The 16,167-nt window shown below is 55.8% G+C and overlaps 6 protein-coding genes across 6 annotated transcripts; 3 read left to right on the top strand and 3 right to left on the bottom strand.

Moving 5' to 3' along the window:
* Positions 1-460: 460 nt before the first annotated feature.
* F5144DRAFT_546797 (mitochondrial 54S ribosomal protein uL2m) lies at positions 461-1,704 on the top strand (the record flags this gene model as incomplete). The annotated part of the gene is made up of 2 exons (XM_066787438.1): positions 461-1,430; positions 1,526-1,704. 2 exons carry the CDS (start codon positions 461-463, stop codon positions 1,702-1,704), a joined length of 1,149 nt encoding a protein of 382 aa, XP_066645010.1.
* Positions 1,705-2,973: 1,269 nt separating this feature from the next.
* F5144DRAFT_191767 (PAP2 superfamily-domain-containing protein) lies at positions 2,974-4,875 on the top strand. The gene is made up of 3 exons (XM_066782823.1): positions 2,974-3,360; positions 3,431-3,882; positions 3,959-4,875. Exons 1-3 carry the CDS (start codon positions 3,098-3,100, stop codon positions 4,651-4,653), a joined length of 1,410 nt encoding a protein of 469 aa, XP_066645009.1. The 5' UTR covers positions 2,974-3,097; the 3' UTR covers positions 4,654-4,875.
* Positions 4,876-5,475: 600 nt separating this feature from the next.
* Positions 5,476-6,803, bottom strand: F5144DRAFT_646191 (casein kinase II, regulatory subunit; the record flags this gene model as incomplete). The annotated part of the gene is made up of 3 exons (XM_066792888.1): positions 6,427-6,803; positions 6,104-6,349; positions 5,476-6,021 (listed from the first exon to the last, which is right to left on the bottom strand). Exons 1-3 carry the CDS (start codon positions 6,481-6,483, stop codon positions 5,476-5,478), a joined length of 849 nt encoding a protein of 282 aa, XP_066645008.1. The 5' UTR covers positions 6,484-6,803.
* A 483-nt stretch (positions 6,804-7,286) lies between these two features.
* On the bottom strand, positions 7,287-9,336 carry F5144DRAFT_591766 (uncharacterized protein; the record flags this gene model as incomplete). Its single annotated transcript, XM_066790305.1, has 8 exons — positions 7,287-7,529; positions 7,662-7,718; positions 7,781-7,861; positions 8,000-8,111; positions 8,203-8,760; positions 8,853-9,083; positions 9,137-9,226; positions 9,323-9,336. The coding sequence occupies 8 exons, from the start codon at positions 9,334-9,336 to the stop codon at positions 7,287-7,289; spliced, it is 1,386 nt and encodes a 461-aa protein (XP_066645007.1).
* Positions 9,337-9,814: 478 nt separating this feature from the next.
* On the bottom strand, positions 9,815-13,259 carry F5144DRAFT_488083 (RIC1-domain-containing protein; the record flags this gene model as incomplete). Its single annotated transcript, XM_066785640.1, has 3 exons — positions 9,815-10,552; positions 10,606-12,780; positions 12,843-13,259. The coding sequence occupies 3 exons, from the start codon at positions 13,257-13,259 to the stop codon at positions 9,815-9,817; spliced, it is 3,330 nt and encodes a 1,109-aa protein (XP_066645006.1).
* Positions 13,260-13,808: 549 nt separating this feature from the next.
* F5144DRAFT_191591 (WD40-repeat-containing domain protein) lies at positions 13,809-15,395 on the top strand. Its single transcript, XM_066782821.1, has 5 exons — positions 13,809-14,035; positions 14,101-14,174; positions 14,254-14,492; positions 14,554-15,028; positions 15,091-15,395. The coding sequence occupies exons 1-5, from the start codon at positions 13,908-13,910 to the stop codon at positions 15,261-15,263; spliced, it is 1,089 nt and encodes a 362-aa protein (XP_066645005.1). The 5' UTR covers positions 13,809-13,907; the 3' UTR covers positions 15,264-15,395.
* Positions 15,396-16,167: the final 772 nt, after the last annotated feature.

Here is a 16,167-nt window from a genome sequence, read left to right as displayed (position 1 = left end):
GGTCGTCTAGCCCGTGCCTGCTTTCCCGAGCCCCCCGTCAACAGTGGCAACCACCGGGCAACCGCATTGCGATTGGCTCAACTTGGGAAGCTGCAAACCCTTGGTCCGTCTTCAAACCGCACTCGCGTTTTTCGCGCTCTGGGTGGGGCTGTGGCTCCACGCGGTGACCAGCCCCGATCCTAAAGCTCACTAGCCACACTCTCGAGGAATCCGTGCACGGACCTGACAGTCGGTCGATGCAAGCAATTTTCCAAAGCCGCAGAACACCAAGGTGTTGACGGAACGACAGCCCACCGTTACCGCTATCCACCGCCAACCCTCCGGAGATAACTGCAGCCAATTGGCTGCTCTGCGCTCCCACAAACACGCCCGGATACCAGGCGCGGCTCGATATGCTGACGTTGACGCCTTGTTGGTACTAGTTTTCCCGGGTCTCGGTTGAGTTGCGTTTTCTTCGACAATGCTACAGCCACGGCTCCGGCCCTTGGTTGCGGGGATAGCGTCGCTCCCCTCCCTCTGCCAGAGGGCCCTCCAACTCAACACTATCAGACGATACGCCGCCGTGGTGCCAGGCGATGTCAAGAATACGTTCGGCGAAGATGGTTCTGCTGGCTTCGGCCCTCCATCCACCCAAATTGAGGCTGTCAAGATGCGAACATACAAGCCGCGGACACCCGGTCTCCGACATCTTAAGCGCCCGATCAACGATCATCTTTGGAAGGGAAGGCCGTATCTGCCGTTGACTATCCCAAAAAAGGGCCATGGGAAAGGTGGCAGAAACAACACGGGTCGGATCACCATTAGGCATCGCGGAGGTGGCGTCAAGCGGAGACTTCGCACTCTCGACTTCAAGCGCTGGGCGCCGGGGCCGCACTTGGTGGACCGTATCGAATACGACCCGGGCCGGAGTGCTCACATCGCCCTGTTGACGGAGCAGGCGACGGGCAACAAGACTTATATCGTGGCCGCCGAGGGCATGCGTGCAGGGGACGTGGTGCAGAGCTACCGGGCTGGTATTCCCCAAGACCTTCTTGACAGCATGGGCGGTGTCATCGACCCTGGTATTTTGGCAGCAAAGACGGCCTGGAGAGGGAATTGCTTGCCGATGCACATGATCCCCGTCGGCACGGTCGTGTACAATGTGGGATCCCGCATGGACGGCGGTGCAGTGTTCTGCCGCAGTGCCGGTACATACGCGACCATCATCTCCAAGGAAGAGGAGACACGGGACGACGGTACCAAGGTCATGACCGGGAAGCATGTCGTTGTCCGTTTGCAGAGCGGCGAAATCCGCAAGGTCAGCAAAGATGCTTGTGCCACTATCGGTGTGGCCAGCAACATCATGCACCAATACAGGCAATTGGGCAAGGCTGGACGTAGCCGTTTGTTGAACATCAGGCCCACAGTGAGAGGCTTGGCTATGAACGCAAGTATGTGGCGCATGATCCCGTTCCTTTATCCCGATTTGGTTCATTGCTCTTTGCAACCGTCAGTCGTTCTCGTTCAATCGCTAATATTGTATCAGATGACCATCCCCACGGTGGTGGCCGTGGTAAATCGAAGGGTAACAGAAACCCCGTCAGCCCATGGGGTCAGCCTTCCAAGGGCGGTTTCAAGACCCGTACGAAGAGCAATATCAACAAATGGGTCGTCACACCCCGGGTACGGAACATGGGCAAGCGGAGAGACAAGAACATGGCCTAATGAGTGCCACGGCTGTGTTGGTGAGTGCTGGGCGAAGACATGTTGTACATTATGTAGATCAGCAACCCTGGTTTTCCATATCAGCGGGCTCGGGCCTGATGAGCAACCCTCTCTTGGAGTGCTCTCCGGCGGAGCGCCAGTCCAGAGGTATTTGTGGCTTGGATTGGGGCCATGCTGTCGCCTTGGCGCTGAGAATCGTTTTCAAATCCTCACTAAGCCAACCGCAGCAGGCGCGTCGTCTGGTCCGTATCCCTGATCGTGACGCCTTGTGGTGTCCAGGGCAGCCGCCGAGCAAGCGCTGAAGCACCCCAGTTGACTGGCGCCTGCCACGTCTAGCAAACCGCGCGGGTGTCTTCAGGGCTCCGCGGTTCGGGAATTGTCGGCGCTAACAAACGGAGTTTGGTGGACTCAACATGAGCGAAGCGACCAAAAATGATTGGCGAACAACCCGAATTGAACACCACCAGTGCCTGCAACTTGCAATTACCGGTGTACTTGTACAGATCTTGGCTTATCGAGGGCTGTATTTTGGCCGATATTGTGGGTGAATAAACGAAAGGCCAATAAAATGATACCAGGTACGAGGTATCGACTGAGAAACAAACTCGCAACAAAAGTGCATCTAGACCATGGGTGAATGCGGTGACTTGGCAATCGAGGGTCAGCGACAGAAGGCACGTGCGAAGTGGTGGTCTCGATGGGGCTTCCGGTTTCAGCTTTCCCCTGCAGCCAGGGTTTCATTCTTGGAAATCTTGGCCGTCTGGTCGTCCCATGTTATGGAACTAGCCCAGAAGTCCAGCTCGGTACATTCTTGCCTGTGCAACCTTGACCGTTGAATTCCAAGACTCTCTTTCCCGTTTGTCTTTTTTTCCCCTTCATTCATATTGCCCTATGAGGGAAAACCCGAGATCACTCGGTTTTCCACTTGTTTCGTCCCTCGACTTGTCCTGCGCCCCCGAGACCCGCAGCGCCGATCGGCCTTGGCCAACCACTCGTGTTTCGGTCATCTCGATCCCTTTTGTGGCTGAGCTCACACAACAGGGCGGCAAAGGCGTGTGTCCCTTTTGGGGGTCTCGGCGTGGAGTCGCAGGGGGACGAAGCGGCAACCCAAGGTGCCCAACGGGGAATCTCGAGAGCCATTTCATGACCAAGAAGCTTGAGGGTGACGCGTTCGGGGTTTTCCGTTTGGTTTCGACATTCTTTGAAAGAGACCGCTGTTCCTGTGATAGACGGTGGCGGGCGTTAAATCATTAAGTGGTCTGCTCACACCTTGCTAGCGTGCCCTCCTTCCGTTCGTGGTCTGGGCCCGGCATTTCGACTTGTTGGCTGCGCCTGTCCGGCCCTGTTTCACTCCTTTCCTTCTCTTTTTCATAGTTACCCAAGGGGCGTCCCAATGCCCGACGACTCCATTCGCCCTCTCATCTACGCCCGCTCGTTCTCCCCCGCGCCGACTTTCGAAGCCGTCAATCCTACTAGTATGGATAATCTGGATCTCGCCGGGGGTAACGTGCGGAGGAAAGGGACGGTATCATGGGTTCTAGCGCTCTCCTATGTTTTCGACTGGGCGGTACTCGCCGCCTTTGCCGCCATCGGCTACGTTCTAGGGCATATCACTCCGAATAAACGGCCATTCTCTCTAGACGACCGCAATATCGCGTATGTTGTCGCCCCGGGCGTCCCCTCTTGGCGCCTCGTCGTTTGAGACGGGATGCTAATAGCACCGCAGCTTTCCATTTACGGTCAACGAGACAGTTCCGGTCTGGCTCGCGGTAGTTGTCGCCATCATCGCCCCCATCTTCATGATCATTATTATCTGCCTCATTTTTGTCCCCGGTGCGACAGTCCCCGTTGGGACTCCCAAGTCCCTGATCTGGAAGCGCAAGCTCTGGGAGCTGCATACCGGCCTGCTCGGGCTCGCATTGTCCGTAGTCGCGGCTTGGTTTATCACCAACGGCATGAAGAACTTGTTTGGAAAGCCACGACCTGATCTATTGGACCGGTGCCAGCCTGACCTAGACAACCTCTCCAAGTATATCATCGGCGGCATAAAGGGGCTGAAAACGGCGACCACGGGCGGCCAGCTCGTGAGCCCTAACATTTGCAAGAATCCGGACAAGGCTACCCTGGACGATGGTTTCCGCAGTTACCCAAGCGGGCACTCGAGTTCTTCAGCATCAGGTACGCACCCGGAAACCCCTAGCGTTTGTTAGTGCCGAAACGGGCAGTTTGTTTAACCTGATTTTATTTGCAATAGGCCTTATCTACTTCTCCCTTTTCATTGCGAGCAAGTTTGCCATCACGATCCCGTTCCTCGCCCCGGCCGGTTTCGCCGACGCCTCCGCCTTCACCGCGTTCCCTTCACGCACACGTTTACCGAGCATCAAGGTCTCAGGACCCGACACCTACGAGCTTTCCAACCGCGGCCCCGGCGCGCCCACACCATCAACGCTAGACTCGGCCCTGGGCAACAAGGGGATCACGCGCCACAACCAAACCGTCTCCGCAGTCCGGCGGCAGGCCGCGGCGCCACCCATCTACCTCCTCTGCCTCGCGGTCCTGCCCTTCTTCGCCTCGGTCTTCATCGCCGGCTCGCGGTGGTGGGACTACCGCCACCACGGCTTCGACATCATGTTCGGCTACCTCATCGGCGCCGTCTCGGCCATCTTCGCCTTCCGCTACTACCACCTGCCCATCTCCAGCGGCGCTGGCTGGGCGTGGGGCCCCCGCAGCCACGACAAGGCGTTCTGGGCCGGCGTGGGGAGCTTCAGCTATGCTACGGACCATTTGCGCGGCCAGTACCGCTCCGGCGATGAGGAGGAGGCTCTCACCGGCGGCGATGGGTATGGGCGCGGCAGTGGCATGAGCGGCAATACGGAGCCGCCTTCCTCGCGCAAGGGGCCCAGCCCGGATGATCGGGATGTCTCGTACGTGGGAGAGGCGCGGATTTAGGATGCATCGATTTGGTGTTTTATCTTTTTTCCGGCTTGGTGGTTTGGGGCGGTTAAGGGCTGGGTCTTTTCTGTCTGTTTTCGTGGGATTCGATGCTGCCGGTGCCTCGGGAGCATATCGTAGATGACCGGGCGTTAGGGGTGCTGTTTTATGTTGGGCAAAAGTACCAGCGCGGTTAGGGGGGTTTGTGTGTACATGTAATTGGCTTTTTGGTAAAGGATGAGTGAGCGGGCTGGTAGGCAATTTATTTCTGAAGCGTTGGGTCTGAAAGAGGCTGCTGAACTTTTACTATCGATTTATTTGTCTTGCGGATGATGTGGTGGAAAAGGGGCAGTGATCAAGACATCCCTAGGCCGAATGGTGGTCTGGGATGCGATCTGGAGGGCACTTTACAGAGGGGCAATTCTCGGAACCTAGACAACTACATCCCTCCGGAGGCCGGGCATGCTCCGTCAAGACACCAAAAGAATAACCGTCAGCCTATCTAGTGGTAGTGGTATCGTGTACTTCTTTTCGTGCCATGTTCAATGCATTAAGAGCCAGACCGACAACCGAACCGCTTTCAACCATCACCTGGCTGGCCATCCTTTATTTCCTCTTGCCCCGGTTTCCTCCTCAACTCCCCCCTCCCCCTTTGCCCATGCCAACAAGAACGCCAAGTGCAAATGCGCCAGCCACAAAGTTTTCCCCTACGAGCATCAAAGAAGGAAAAGAAAACACACCGTGACAGGCAGAACCGCCGGCATCATGCCATGCCAATCCCAACCCCCGCCTGCTGCAATATAGACACGAGACACCTTCTCCTACCCCGTAGCAGATGCATTACGCAACACTCCCCATCTGCACCTCGCCGCCCGTAGTAGCAGCAGCAGTAATGGCGGCGACGGCAGCAGCACCGCCACCCCTGTACTCGGCCACCGCGAGCTGCTGCAGCAGCTCCTCCTCATCCTCGGGGTCATCATCATCCTCGTCCAGGTCGTCGTCGCCGTCCTTAAACCCGCTCTCGACCTCCATCTTGCGCAGGCGGCGGCGCATGTCGTCGCGGACGCCGTTCTGCCAGCGCACGAGGGCGGCGGCGGCGTGGACCTTGAAGCCGTAGACGCGCGGGACGTAGCGCTCGGCGCTCTTGGCGGGGATCAGGGCCGGGTAGACCTGGAAGAGGATGTTGTGGAAGGAGGTGCCGAAGTAGGCGCCGTCGATGGACGCGTGCCGCGACGACTTGGGGTTGTACGTGTCCTCGCACCGCGCGCAGTGCAGCTTGACCGGCTTGAGGTTGGGGATGTCGGAGAGGCCCATGGGGAGCAGCGGGTGCGAGTTGCACATTACGCGGGGGCATTTGCCGAAGTCGGCTTTTTTGTATTTCTCAAGCTGTGGGAGGGCGAGAGCGCCATCTGTTAGTATGACATCGGAGGGGGGTGCGGGCGGAGCAAAGGGACAGGTGGGGGTTTACCATTTTTGCCAAACCTCTTGTTGTGACGATATACCGAGCGTGGACGAGGCCATACAGGTGCCTGGCCGACTTTTCTATCGTCTCACGCATCTCATCGTCGCAGTCGAGATCGAAAACATCGGTGACAAGGTCCAGCGCATATTGGTAGTACTGGACCTCGGTGTTGAGGCCGGTCAGATTGAAGCGGTCGGTCAGGTACTCCTCGTCGATCTCGCAGAAGTATTCGTTGCCACGGGATGAGATGAACTGTGCAAGACGTGTCAGACGCAAATCGGTGCGAGGGTAAAGGACGCAAGAGAATGGACGGATGAATCAACACACACCCAATCTCTCCAGTAGCTGGTGTAGTCACTATCAGACTCGGTCCCGTAGTCATCCATTTTGCGATGGATTATGTTGCAATTCGTGTCGTCAGGTTGGGCGCCGATCACTAGCAATGGAAGGAGAACGGCGCGGAGGGAAGGGCCGTTGCGACGGTTAAATTAAACAATGATGAACCGATCGGGCGCACTTTTAATGCGGAAAGTTACTTTTTGTCGGCGTTCGGGATCGCGGGGCTGGCAGATGGTGGTTCGGGTGGCCCACTGCGACAAGCAATGTTGACGGACATCTGCAGGCGGCGGCTGGAATTGTATGTATTTGGTGGGGGACACTTCCCAGAGATGACCTTGCCCCACGAGCTCGACCAAGCCCCTGAGAAACATTTCGCACTGTGCTCCAGCCTTCATTAGGCATCGACGGTAAGTTGGTCGTTTCCTGGCTTTATGGGAATGAATAGTGCGATATCTTCGGACTACAGGAAAATAAATGGCCGCATGCCGAGTGAGTCTTGCCTGCTTCCATGAAAACTAAAACTTGTCTGCTTGTTTGTTTTGTAATCCGCCGTACTTAGAGAAAGTCTACACAGTGTAGATACAGTTAAAGCTTTCTGGTTAGGTCAAGTCAGGGGGCTTCAAGTGCAGATACCGATGAAACCTTCTACTAGGGGGAAAAGAAAGCCATTTAGAAGCCCAAAGTCTGCTTTTTATTTTACTTGATTTCTTTTACTCGGTTTTCTTTACATCTTTCTCTTGTTTTATCCCTCCCCTTTCGAGTTCGGCTTTTTGCCAGAGGGTGGTAGGTAACTAGGTAAGCAGCTTTATATAGCCATTATTCCTTGGACGGGATGCACAAGAAGTAGAGATCAGTCAGATATTCTCTGAAACCCCTTGATCAAGTCATCCATCGACTGGGCATAAAGCGCATCGGTGCTCATGGTGCTGCACACATGGGGATTTTGCTCGAGGGCATTTAACCATCCTTTCCACCGTGTCGGAAGTGCTGATAGGCTCAGCTCGCTGAAAAGTGCCAGTCGGGACAGTCTGAGCGCGAAAGGTGCAAGGTGGACGTCGACGAGACACATGTGGTCGCCGAGAAAATAGGGGCCCTGCTCGGCGTTAGGCAGTCAGGCATACAGCTTCCATTTCTGTTGCTGGTGACGAAGACTTACCTTTTCATCAGCGGCCTGGGTGAGCTCACGAATGTGGTCTTGTAGTATTTTCACTTGTTGACTCCTCACCTCACTGACGGTTGCTAATAGGACGCTGGAGAAGGAGGGAACGATTCTAGTATTAGTCTGCAGCAACAGGACAAGTAAGTATGTGAGTTGACGAAAGGATAGAAGCGGACCAAGCGTACAAAGTCAATCCACAGTCGGCAGTTCGCTTTCAGTTTGGGGATCGTCGGATGTAGCGGAACTGTGTTGTTGGTGTCCTCAAGCTGATGGCATATTGTTAATAAAGGGTGCTCCAAATGCCACCGCCTAGGGTGGGTGGCGTAGGAAAGAAGAACTAGAGAAATATGTATTTAGGAAAACGTACGTATTCTAGAATGACAGAACTCTCTGCACAAGCCCACCCCCCTTGCCGTATGGCGGGGACGAGCCCTCTCGGGTTTGCCTCGAGCAAGGGAGTGGGTTTGGGCTTGCGAAGCGGATCTGTCTCGCAATATTGATACTCGAAGCCCATGGCTTCAAGAGCGATCCAGACGCGTTGGGAGAAAGGGCTATGAGCGTTGTGTCAGCAACAGCAGGCCCAAAATACTGCAACAGGCAGCCTTACCAGAAACATGCCGAATAGAATTTGATGTCCGCATCTCCGCTATGATCCTTTGCCGTCGCCGCCGCATTCCCTTTCGGCTTCCAAGCCGGCGGTTTCTGAACCCGCTTCACCTCTCTTTCGCGCCCAGCCAGATATCGCAAGGCTGTACTCTTCTTGGTCTCGTCACTCTTTTTCAAGTCATGCTTGTGCGTTGCTAGACCATCATCACCGTTCCCAATCATTCCGTTGCGTTGTATCACTCGAAACGGCCTGTCCCGGATCCTTGAGACCGCCGCCTCGACCTGCTCGCTATCCAAGCCGATGGCGTGGCCTATCGCTGTGAGCTCTCCTACAGAGCTGGCTGGGTATTCTGTAATCTTGATTCTAACGTCGCATAAATCAAGCGGGCGCGCGGTGCGCTTGCGTTTCTTTTTGTTGGGGTCCTGTGATTTAGGTGTTCCAGACGGCCGGCCTTTCAAGCGGCAGTCAAAATAACGTGTGACAAGTCCCCGTTTCGATGCTGTCTGTGACGTACGGTGCGAGTAGACATTGTCGACCCAAGGAAAGTACATGTCGTACCTGGGATGGCTTAATGAGCACGCTCACGCACGGACAAAACAACCACAGAGCTGGGTGTGACCGGGGAAGATAAAATATGATTGTTCACTCACTCCTCATTGGTAAGGATGACAGGGCTTTGTAGATCAAACAGTTTCTGGCGCCATAGGTGGAGGTCCGGAGGATTCTCCACGATGTTGGCGGGCAATTGTCCACCCCGTGCCAGTCCAAGACTACCAGAACCATTGGTAGGGGCCGCTTTGACCAAATCACTGTCCCTGGCCCTCGGCACCCTGGTCACAGCAGAAGCAGCAACCGGGCTTTGAGACGGTGTGCCAAACTGGCTTAGCGGAGGCAGCGCGGTACCAATGGCGCGAGATGGGATGGCAGCACTGACCACGCTCCCCGAAGGCGGGCCCGTGTAAGAGCTTGGGAAACCGTTGAATTCTGGGGTGGGGAACAACGGGGATATCCCGACACTATCAATCTCGGACGTGTGGAGCGGCGGTAGGCCGTGAGAATCCCTGGTCCCGCGGAACGGGGATTGATGACCAGCCGTGGAGTTTAGCGGTTGGAGGCGGACCTGTGTCGTAGCATTCTGAGTGATTGGGGGCATTTGGGGAAAAGAAGAATGGTCCATCGTCCCGGTTTCCAGAGCTTGCTGCTTTGCTCGGGGCCGGCTGTTGACCCTCTGGTATGAAGTCAGCTGCGGGGACGCGGATAAGAGAGACGAAGCCACGAATTAAAGTAGCGAGCGCTTCAGGGCACGGGCCAATAGTAGGCTGCCTTGGGTCTTCTTCCTTGCCAGTTCCGGTATCGTCATTGGTAGCAAAGGGAGGGTGAATGATATATTACCTATGGCGGGCTCTTAGACGAACCTCTTCGTCTATCTTCCCTCTCTCTGTGCACTTTCCAACCTTCGATATTGGCGGTGTATCCATTCCATGACTGTTTGGGATTTCACAGCTCTCCGTCCCACGGCGCTTTCCCACCCACGGCGCTTTCCCACCCACTGCCCGCCATTCCATCCGAATCCGCGCCATGCTGTCTATAAACGATCATCTTTGGTGTCTGATTAGGCGCTGCTGATGAAGGATCCCGCGTCACTGGCAGATCGGCCTTCTGCTTCCGAATCGCTTCCCGTTATCCGTCCAAGGCCGGTCCCAGTTGAGCCACCTAGCGAGGGGTAGATTCCGGCGGATGGAATCTCAAGTCTGGTCATGAACCCATTCCTGACGGACCCTTCATCGGCGTCGTGCCCCTGGCTCATGCGGGCATTCACCATCTCCATTGCTTCCCGCAACGTATCGCCGGTTTCGTCAAGCGCCGCCAAGAACCGCGCAAGCTCTTTGCACAGATCCCAATCTTCCTCGCGCATAGCACGGCTCAGCAACCGCACGCTTTGCTCGCTAGCCGTGGCCAGCTCATCGAATGTGTGGAGAATTAGGAGATATCCTCCTGCCGTCTTTAGACTGCCGCGCTGTAGGCTTTCCTCGAACAGCTCTTGTGGTGGGGCCAGGTATGCGAAGAGGGTGCGCCAGGAGCGTACCTCGGTCTTGCGTGTGCACTGAACCACGATATCAAGATATTGGCGGAAAGACGAGAGAAGTGAGAGTACGCGCGGGAGAATGGCATGCTCGGGGGCGGGTGTGGGGTTTGCATCTACCTCCTCGTCTAGTACGTGGTGTAGGAGGATCTCGAGGCCATGGGCAAAGTATTCCAAATCCTCGTATTGTTGCGCTAGTTGCAATGCCTCGGTAGCCCTGTTCGCGGTGAGGTAAAACCGTAGGATGTCGGGAAAGAAAAGGTGGGTCTGGAAGCGGGTTAGCCTGATACTATGTGGCGGTAGACTGCTGGCTCTCTTACTCGAATGGAGAAGCGAAAGAAGGAGAAGCTGATATCGCGGCGTTGAATGAGGTCCGGTTCAACGCCGAGTACGATGGCTTTCGGAAGGAGGACCGAGAGTGGATAGAAGTCGAGGGGGATAGGGACCATGCCGGGCAGTTCTCGTGGAAGCTCTCCCGATATCGCCTTCATGACGGGGTCCATATCTGGCCACGCCTTCAGCTCGTTTCCATCGAACAACCATAGGGAGTCTCCAAGACCCTTGCCTCCCGCGCCATTGGCTTCCTGAACGAGCCGCTGTGGTGTGGTCTCGAGCGTATGCGGACGGTCCCTCATGCTAAGATAATACTCGACATTGTGAGCAATGACGCGCATGTCGTATTTCAGATTGCCATCGGTAACCGAAGGCCGCAGAAGGACCAGCTTCCCGTCCACCAGAAACAGGACAGATGCATGCGCTACATCCTGAGTTGGATCCCCCTCGTGGAGCTGGTGGTCAGGTAGGATCCAGCTCAGACCCCTCACTCTTGCGGGTGATCTGACGATACCGTGGAAGGCTATGTGACCGACTTCAATCAACTTGATGGAGCCAGACATTGGGGCAAAAATGTAATGATAGAGGAGGTTGTCGTAGGTGTAGACCAGCAGCGAGTCCTCGCCAGTGGAGGTGATCAAGACAACAGGTGTCGCCATTTGTTGCGTGTACGCCACAGTACCGTCGAGCGCTGACTCGCGGGAATAAAGACGCAGCTCGAAGGACCTATTGGCTTCCACGGCGGCGACGAGGATGTTTTGGTACCAACACATGCCCCCTCTGACTTGGAACTCGTTCTCTATGCCTTCGTTCGCAAAGGTTTTCCAGCGGCCGCTGTTGACGCTGTAATGAGCCAGGCCCCGCCTGCCTGCCACGGCGAAATAGCGACCGTCGGCGGAAATGGCTGTACACCTGATGGGCCACTGGTTCAGAAGGTAGACGGCCGGGATTCGGCTCGTGTGCCAGAGCGAGGGCTCGGCCGAGATGGATGTGAGATCTGGTAAATCGTAGCCCCGGTAGACCAGGACACTAGAGGTGCTCTGGAGCACGGTCCGGAACAGGTTTGCTGGGTTGTAGCACCCCGTTACCGCGCTCCGCGCCATTTCCAGTAGCCACACAGCCTCGTGGGACCTGCTAGCCAGGAGAAGGTCGCAAGACCCTCCGATCCAGGCGGCATCCAGCACACCCGAGAGCCATTCTTCTCCGTTTGTAGAGGAGATGGCTAGGTCGGCCTGGAAAGTGCTGCTCAATGGCTTTCCATAGACGCTCCAGGTTGACCAGCCCTTCTCAAACCCGGCGAAAAGGCAGTACCCGTCGGGGGAGTAATTGAGTGCGGTGAGTTTGCCGGACGTGGCGGGAGACGCCTGGACGTTGTGAACGTGAGATGCGGGAATGTTACCGGAGTAGTCCCTCGCCGAGTAAATGCGAACGCTTCCATCGGTACACCCAACCGCAATGAGCGAAAACCTCGCATTGATCACACACCTAACAGCATGGTCCCCGTCATTCTGTGGTATGTGAAAACAGTATCCTTTGAATAATTTCTTGGGGTCAGTAGGCTCGTTCGAACCGCTTTCTTGCTGGGCAGAGGACAGTCGCTGCATTGCGTACGCCCTTCCATCGCTCGTAACCCACGTTGAGAGGTTCATGGGCCTGTCGTGAGTCATTTCCTTGACCGTAACCTTCTTCTCCAGCCAGCTCATGCGGCTCAACAGTTCGGTACTTGTCTGGCTTCCTGAGTTATCGGGCGCCCAGCGGATGCACTGGACGGCGGCGGGTTTACGTGTCGCCACAACCAGCTCGTCATCAAGAGCCAAAGCGCTTTCAATCCCCGCATCCACCTTAATCACCATCCGGAAGCGAACGCTGACATCCCGCACCCCGGGCCCCTCGCCCGGACCCCATAGTATTTGATCGGGGGCAGCGTGGCCGGGATCCCCGATATGGTTCTGGCGCCTTCGTTGGACATTGGTGTGATTGGCAAAGTGCGGTCGGTAAATCCGGGCTTCGGGGTCGGTGGCGAGTGAGTATGTTATCAGATAGCCCAAGCTCGTGTGGAGGACAAGGATGGCTGAGTCCGGTCGGATAAGCAGGTTGGTGTTGGTGCCGTAGGTCTCGAGAGATGCTTCGGAACGGACAACGATAGCTAGGACGACGGTTGGCTGAGAAGAGTGTCAGACGAGGCAACTAAAATGCCATGAACTCATGAGACGGCTGCCCGCACCTTTGTTTGCCAAATGACTATGGATGTCGCCGTGATAACGGCAAAGATATGGCCAGCACGAGCTACACGTAGAGCTAGGATGGGTTCCTGCAAAGGTATGGGAGGAGGAGCGATCCCTGGCGAATGAATGGGGCTATTTTCGTCAAGGTAGTCGTGCTCGACGGGTTTTATGCCAGGGGTCAAGGGGGTAATTGGTGTCACCGGAGTGATGGGGTTTGTCGATGGGCCTGCGGACGAGGTACCCGGTCCGTCGTGGAGGATAGCGGAGTTTGGAGAGAGGAGCGAGGCATTGTCGAATCTCTGCTCAGGACGCCCGGGCGTGCTAGGGAGGCCATCGTGCGATATTACCCGGATAGAGTCCGGCTGGCGGGAGCTGCTCGTAGCATAAATTCGTGGTGTCCCAAGCGGCCAGTACATGGCTTCACGAGGCCGGACCCTTCAAAGGCGGCACTCATACGCGCATCGGCAAATTTGGGATGGCTTCTCGGCGTCAATTCATGTCGAGGTGTCGTTGGCGCCTGGTAATCGGTAAGGTATCCCCATTGAGAGCGACGGAGCTCGACTGTTGTAGATAGGTGGTGGTGACGACGTCGGGTATGCAACCGATGACAAAGGCCGGTTGCCGATGCGGGTGGGATGTGGCCGGGGTGTTTGTGGAGCAACCGGGCCCAAGACGGGATGGAGGACAGCGGGAGATGCCGCAATTTCTGGATGCCCCGAAAGTTTACTTGGCGTACATCCGACGGGCTGCGGCAGCTGTCAGTGTCCACCAACCTACTAGGTACCATCACTTGTATCTGCCCTGGGCAACCATTCCATCTCAACATCATCGTCGACTCCAAAGAACACTTCCAATTCTCGCCTAGATTGATCAGAAACTGATGACATTGGGCCCCTGCGCTACTTCCAGCCTCCAATCCGTCAACCTCTCGACCTTTATAAAACAACACATCGTGAAAAAACATACGCAACTATTCTCGCTTGGGTGTGCATCGCGCCTGTTAGCTTAAGAGGAACTTCATTGCAACTTACGTTCGGGAGTGAATACACATCCTTCAATTCACAATGTCGCAACCCAGCCGACCTAGGATCGGCCGCATTCCTCGAGATTTATTCTCGCCCTACTTCAAGGACATCAAAAGCCTACCCTACCACGAGTCAACCTCCGGCCGTGGGGCGGGGTCTCACCACCGGTGCGTCTACATCGCTGGATGCTGTCCGTGTTGAAGACGCAATCCTTACACCAGTTACTGTCTAGATTGCGTCACATCGCTTGGAACCCTCTCAGCACCTTCGTCGCCACCGTCACTTCGGACAAAACACTCCGTGTCTGTGAGTCGTCCCTCTGCTCGGCGCGGCACTAGTGTAGCAACGGTTTTTCCTTCACAGAAGTCTCGCTGACGTAATGTAGGGAACCCCGAGAGAAAAGATGTCAAAAACTCGACGGAACTCCGTGGCCACCTGGCTGCGATTGAGAAGATAGCCTTCAACCCAGTCAAAGAGGCAGAGCTTTGCAGTGTCAGCAACGATGGAGTCGTGAAACTCTGGGATGTAAGGACAAAAGCGTGTGTCAATGAAATCAAGGGCTTGGGTAACGCCCACACTCTGGCTTGGGCCCCTGACGGCTCCTCGTTGCTGGTGGGAAACCGGGTAGGTCCTCGAACCATGACTTGCGGGGGCGTGTAATTCACTGACCAGCCCGGCACTTCAGCGCGGGGAATTCTTCCAGATATCGCCGGCCAAATCCGCAGTGGTCTCATCTTGCCAGCTACCGGTTGATACAAATCAAATGGCCTTTTGTTGGAGCGGGGAGAAAGTCTTCGTTCCGACGACCGAGGGCGCGATACGGATACTTTCATATCCTGAGCTAGAGCCCGCCTTTCATGCCAACCACGCTGCCAAGGATGGGGATCCGACAGAGTTCATGCTGAAGGGGCATACCGCCTCCTGCCTGACGACTGAACTTTCGCCCACCGGGAAATATCTCGCAACCGGAGGTGCTGACTCCATTATCTCGCTCTTCGACACGAAGGACTGGATATGTCAGCGTACTATTTCCCGCATGGTCGGGCCTGTTAAATGCTTAAGTGCGGCACCGTCCCCCGCGCGGATCGATAACCTTAATGCTGATCTAATTTTAGGTTTCTCATTTGATGGATGCTATGTGGTCGGTGGATGCGAAGAAGGTAAGGCGGTAACGACCTCCCGTTTCGAACAAGCGCGGCCTGCTTACTTTTCTGTCATCTAGGTTCTGGCATCGATGTCACTCATACAGAAACTGGCGAACTCGTCCATACGTTCAAGACAGCCGGGCCGTGCGAGGCTGTCGCGTGGGCTCCCACAAGATATTGCCTCGCTTACGGCGACCTAGGCGTGCTGCGTATCATCGACGCAGACAAAAAGAACACGCCGAAATCATAGAGTGCCGTGGAGAAAGGAGCCTAGGGGGCTCCGCGCGAGGGTGGTGGGAGGGATCATTCGATTCTCTCGGCAACGGCTCCTCGAGGACCTTTCGAGGACTTCTTACACCCAACCGCTGGTAACCCCTAAACAAGGTACTTGGGTATGCCAAGTCTGTCCATGGAAGCGGTTTCTGGGACTTCAACCTCAGCACGGGGTAATTTTGCCCCGACCTACGCACCGCGCTGAGCCGTTCTGTGCAAAAGCTACCGAGATCGTCGGTAGATGTGGCTGTGCGGCTCTACCCGAGCGAGAGTAAAAAGTCCGGAAATATCCCACATTGATGAGGACCACGTGGGAAAGGAGGCGGGAGTGGTTGTGGCGAGAGTCTTCTCGAAGTCAGCAATTATCGGGACGAACAACAAACAGTGTTGTGGAGACTTGAAGCTGGTACCAAGTACTGCCATGGCACTGAGCCAAGAATACCACGGACGCCCAGGCACACCTCAAAACCAACTATCTCCACCACGCACGCCCATTGACATCTTGAATCACTATTTCGTTCCCAGGGCCTCACTATAGACAGTAATTTCGTTGTTAAGCTTCCGACATCAAGAGAAAGCATGTACACCACACCACGCAACAGGACTACTCGATTGTGTAACGCTTGCGGACTTGAGTCCGTTCAGCCTGTCGATCATCTCCAGGGCGTGTTGAGCATGTGGGTAGCAGAGTGGTGTGTGGGACCAGTGCGGGCGGTGCTATTAATATGGCACGCTAGCTACCAATCTGAACCAATTGCTGGGCCTCCAAGACGGCACCAGGCACCGCATCACTGCAACCCTGACCGAGGAGATAGGTATGCCATGTCGTGAATGTGCATGTCGCCCGCAGCTGCAGACGCACCGCCGGATGGGATAATATT

This window comes from Chaetomium tenue, assembly GCF_020726465.1.
Source record: "Chaetomium tenue strain MPI-SDFR-AT-0079 chromosome Unknown F5144scaffold_3, whole genome shotgun sequence".
Classification (NCBI taxonomy): Eukaryota; Fungi; Ascomycota; class Sordariomycetes; order Sordariales; family Chaetomiaceae; genus Chaetomium; species Chaetomium tenue.
The sequence above is the reverse complement of the archived record's forward strand: the minus strand, read 5'-3'. Positions and strand labels throughout refer to the sequence as shown.

Coding starts and splice junctions, on each gene's coding strand:
- F5144DRAFT_191591 (XM_066782821.1), top strand. CDS start 13,908: ATGTCGCAACCCAGCCGACCTAGGATCGGCCGCATTCCTCGAGATTTA. Junction 14,036..14,100: donor GGGGCGGGGTCTCACCACCG/GTGCGTCTACAT, acceptor GTTACTGTCTAG/ATTGCGTCACATCGCTTGGA. Junction 14,493..14,553: donor CGTTGCTGGTGGGAAACCGG/GTAGGTCCTCGA, acceptor CCGGCACTTCAG/CGCGGGGAATTCTTCCAGAT.
- F5144DRAFT_191767 (XM_066782823.1), top strand. CDS start 3,098: ATGCCCGACGACTCCATTCGCCCTCTCATCTACGCCCGCTCGTTCTCC. Junction 3,361..3,430: donor CTAGACGACCGCAATATCGC/GTATGTTGTCGC, acceptor ATAGCACCGCAG/CTTTCCATTTACGGTCAACG. Junction 3,883..3,958: donor CTCGAGTTCTTCAGCATCAG/GTACGCACCCGG, acceptor TATTTGCAATAG/GCCTTATCTACTTCTCCCTT.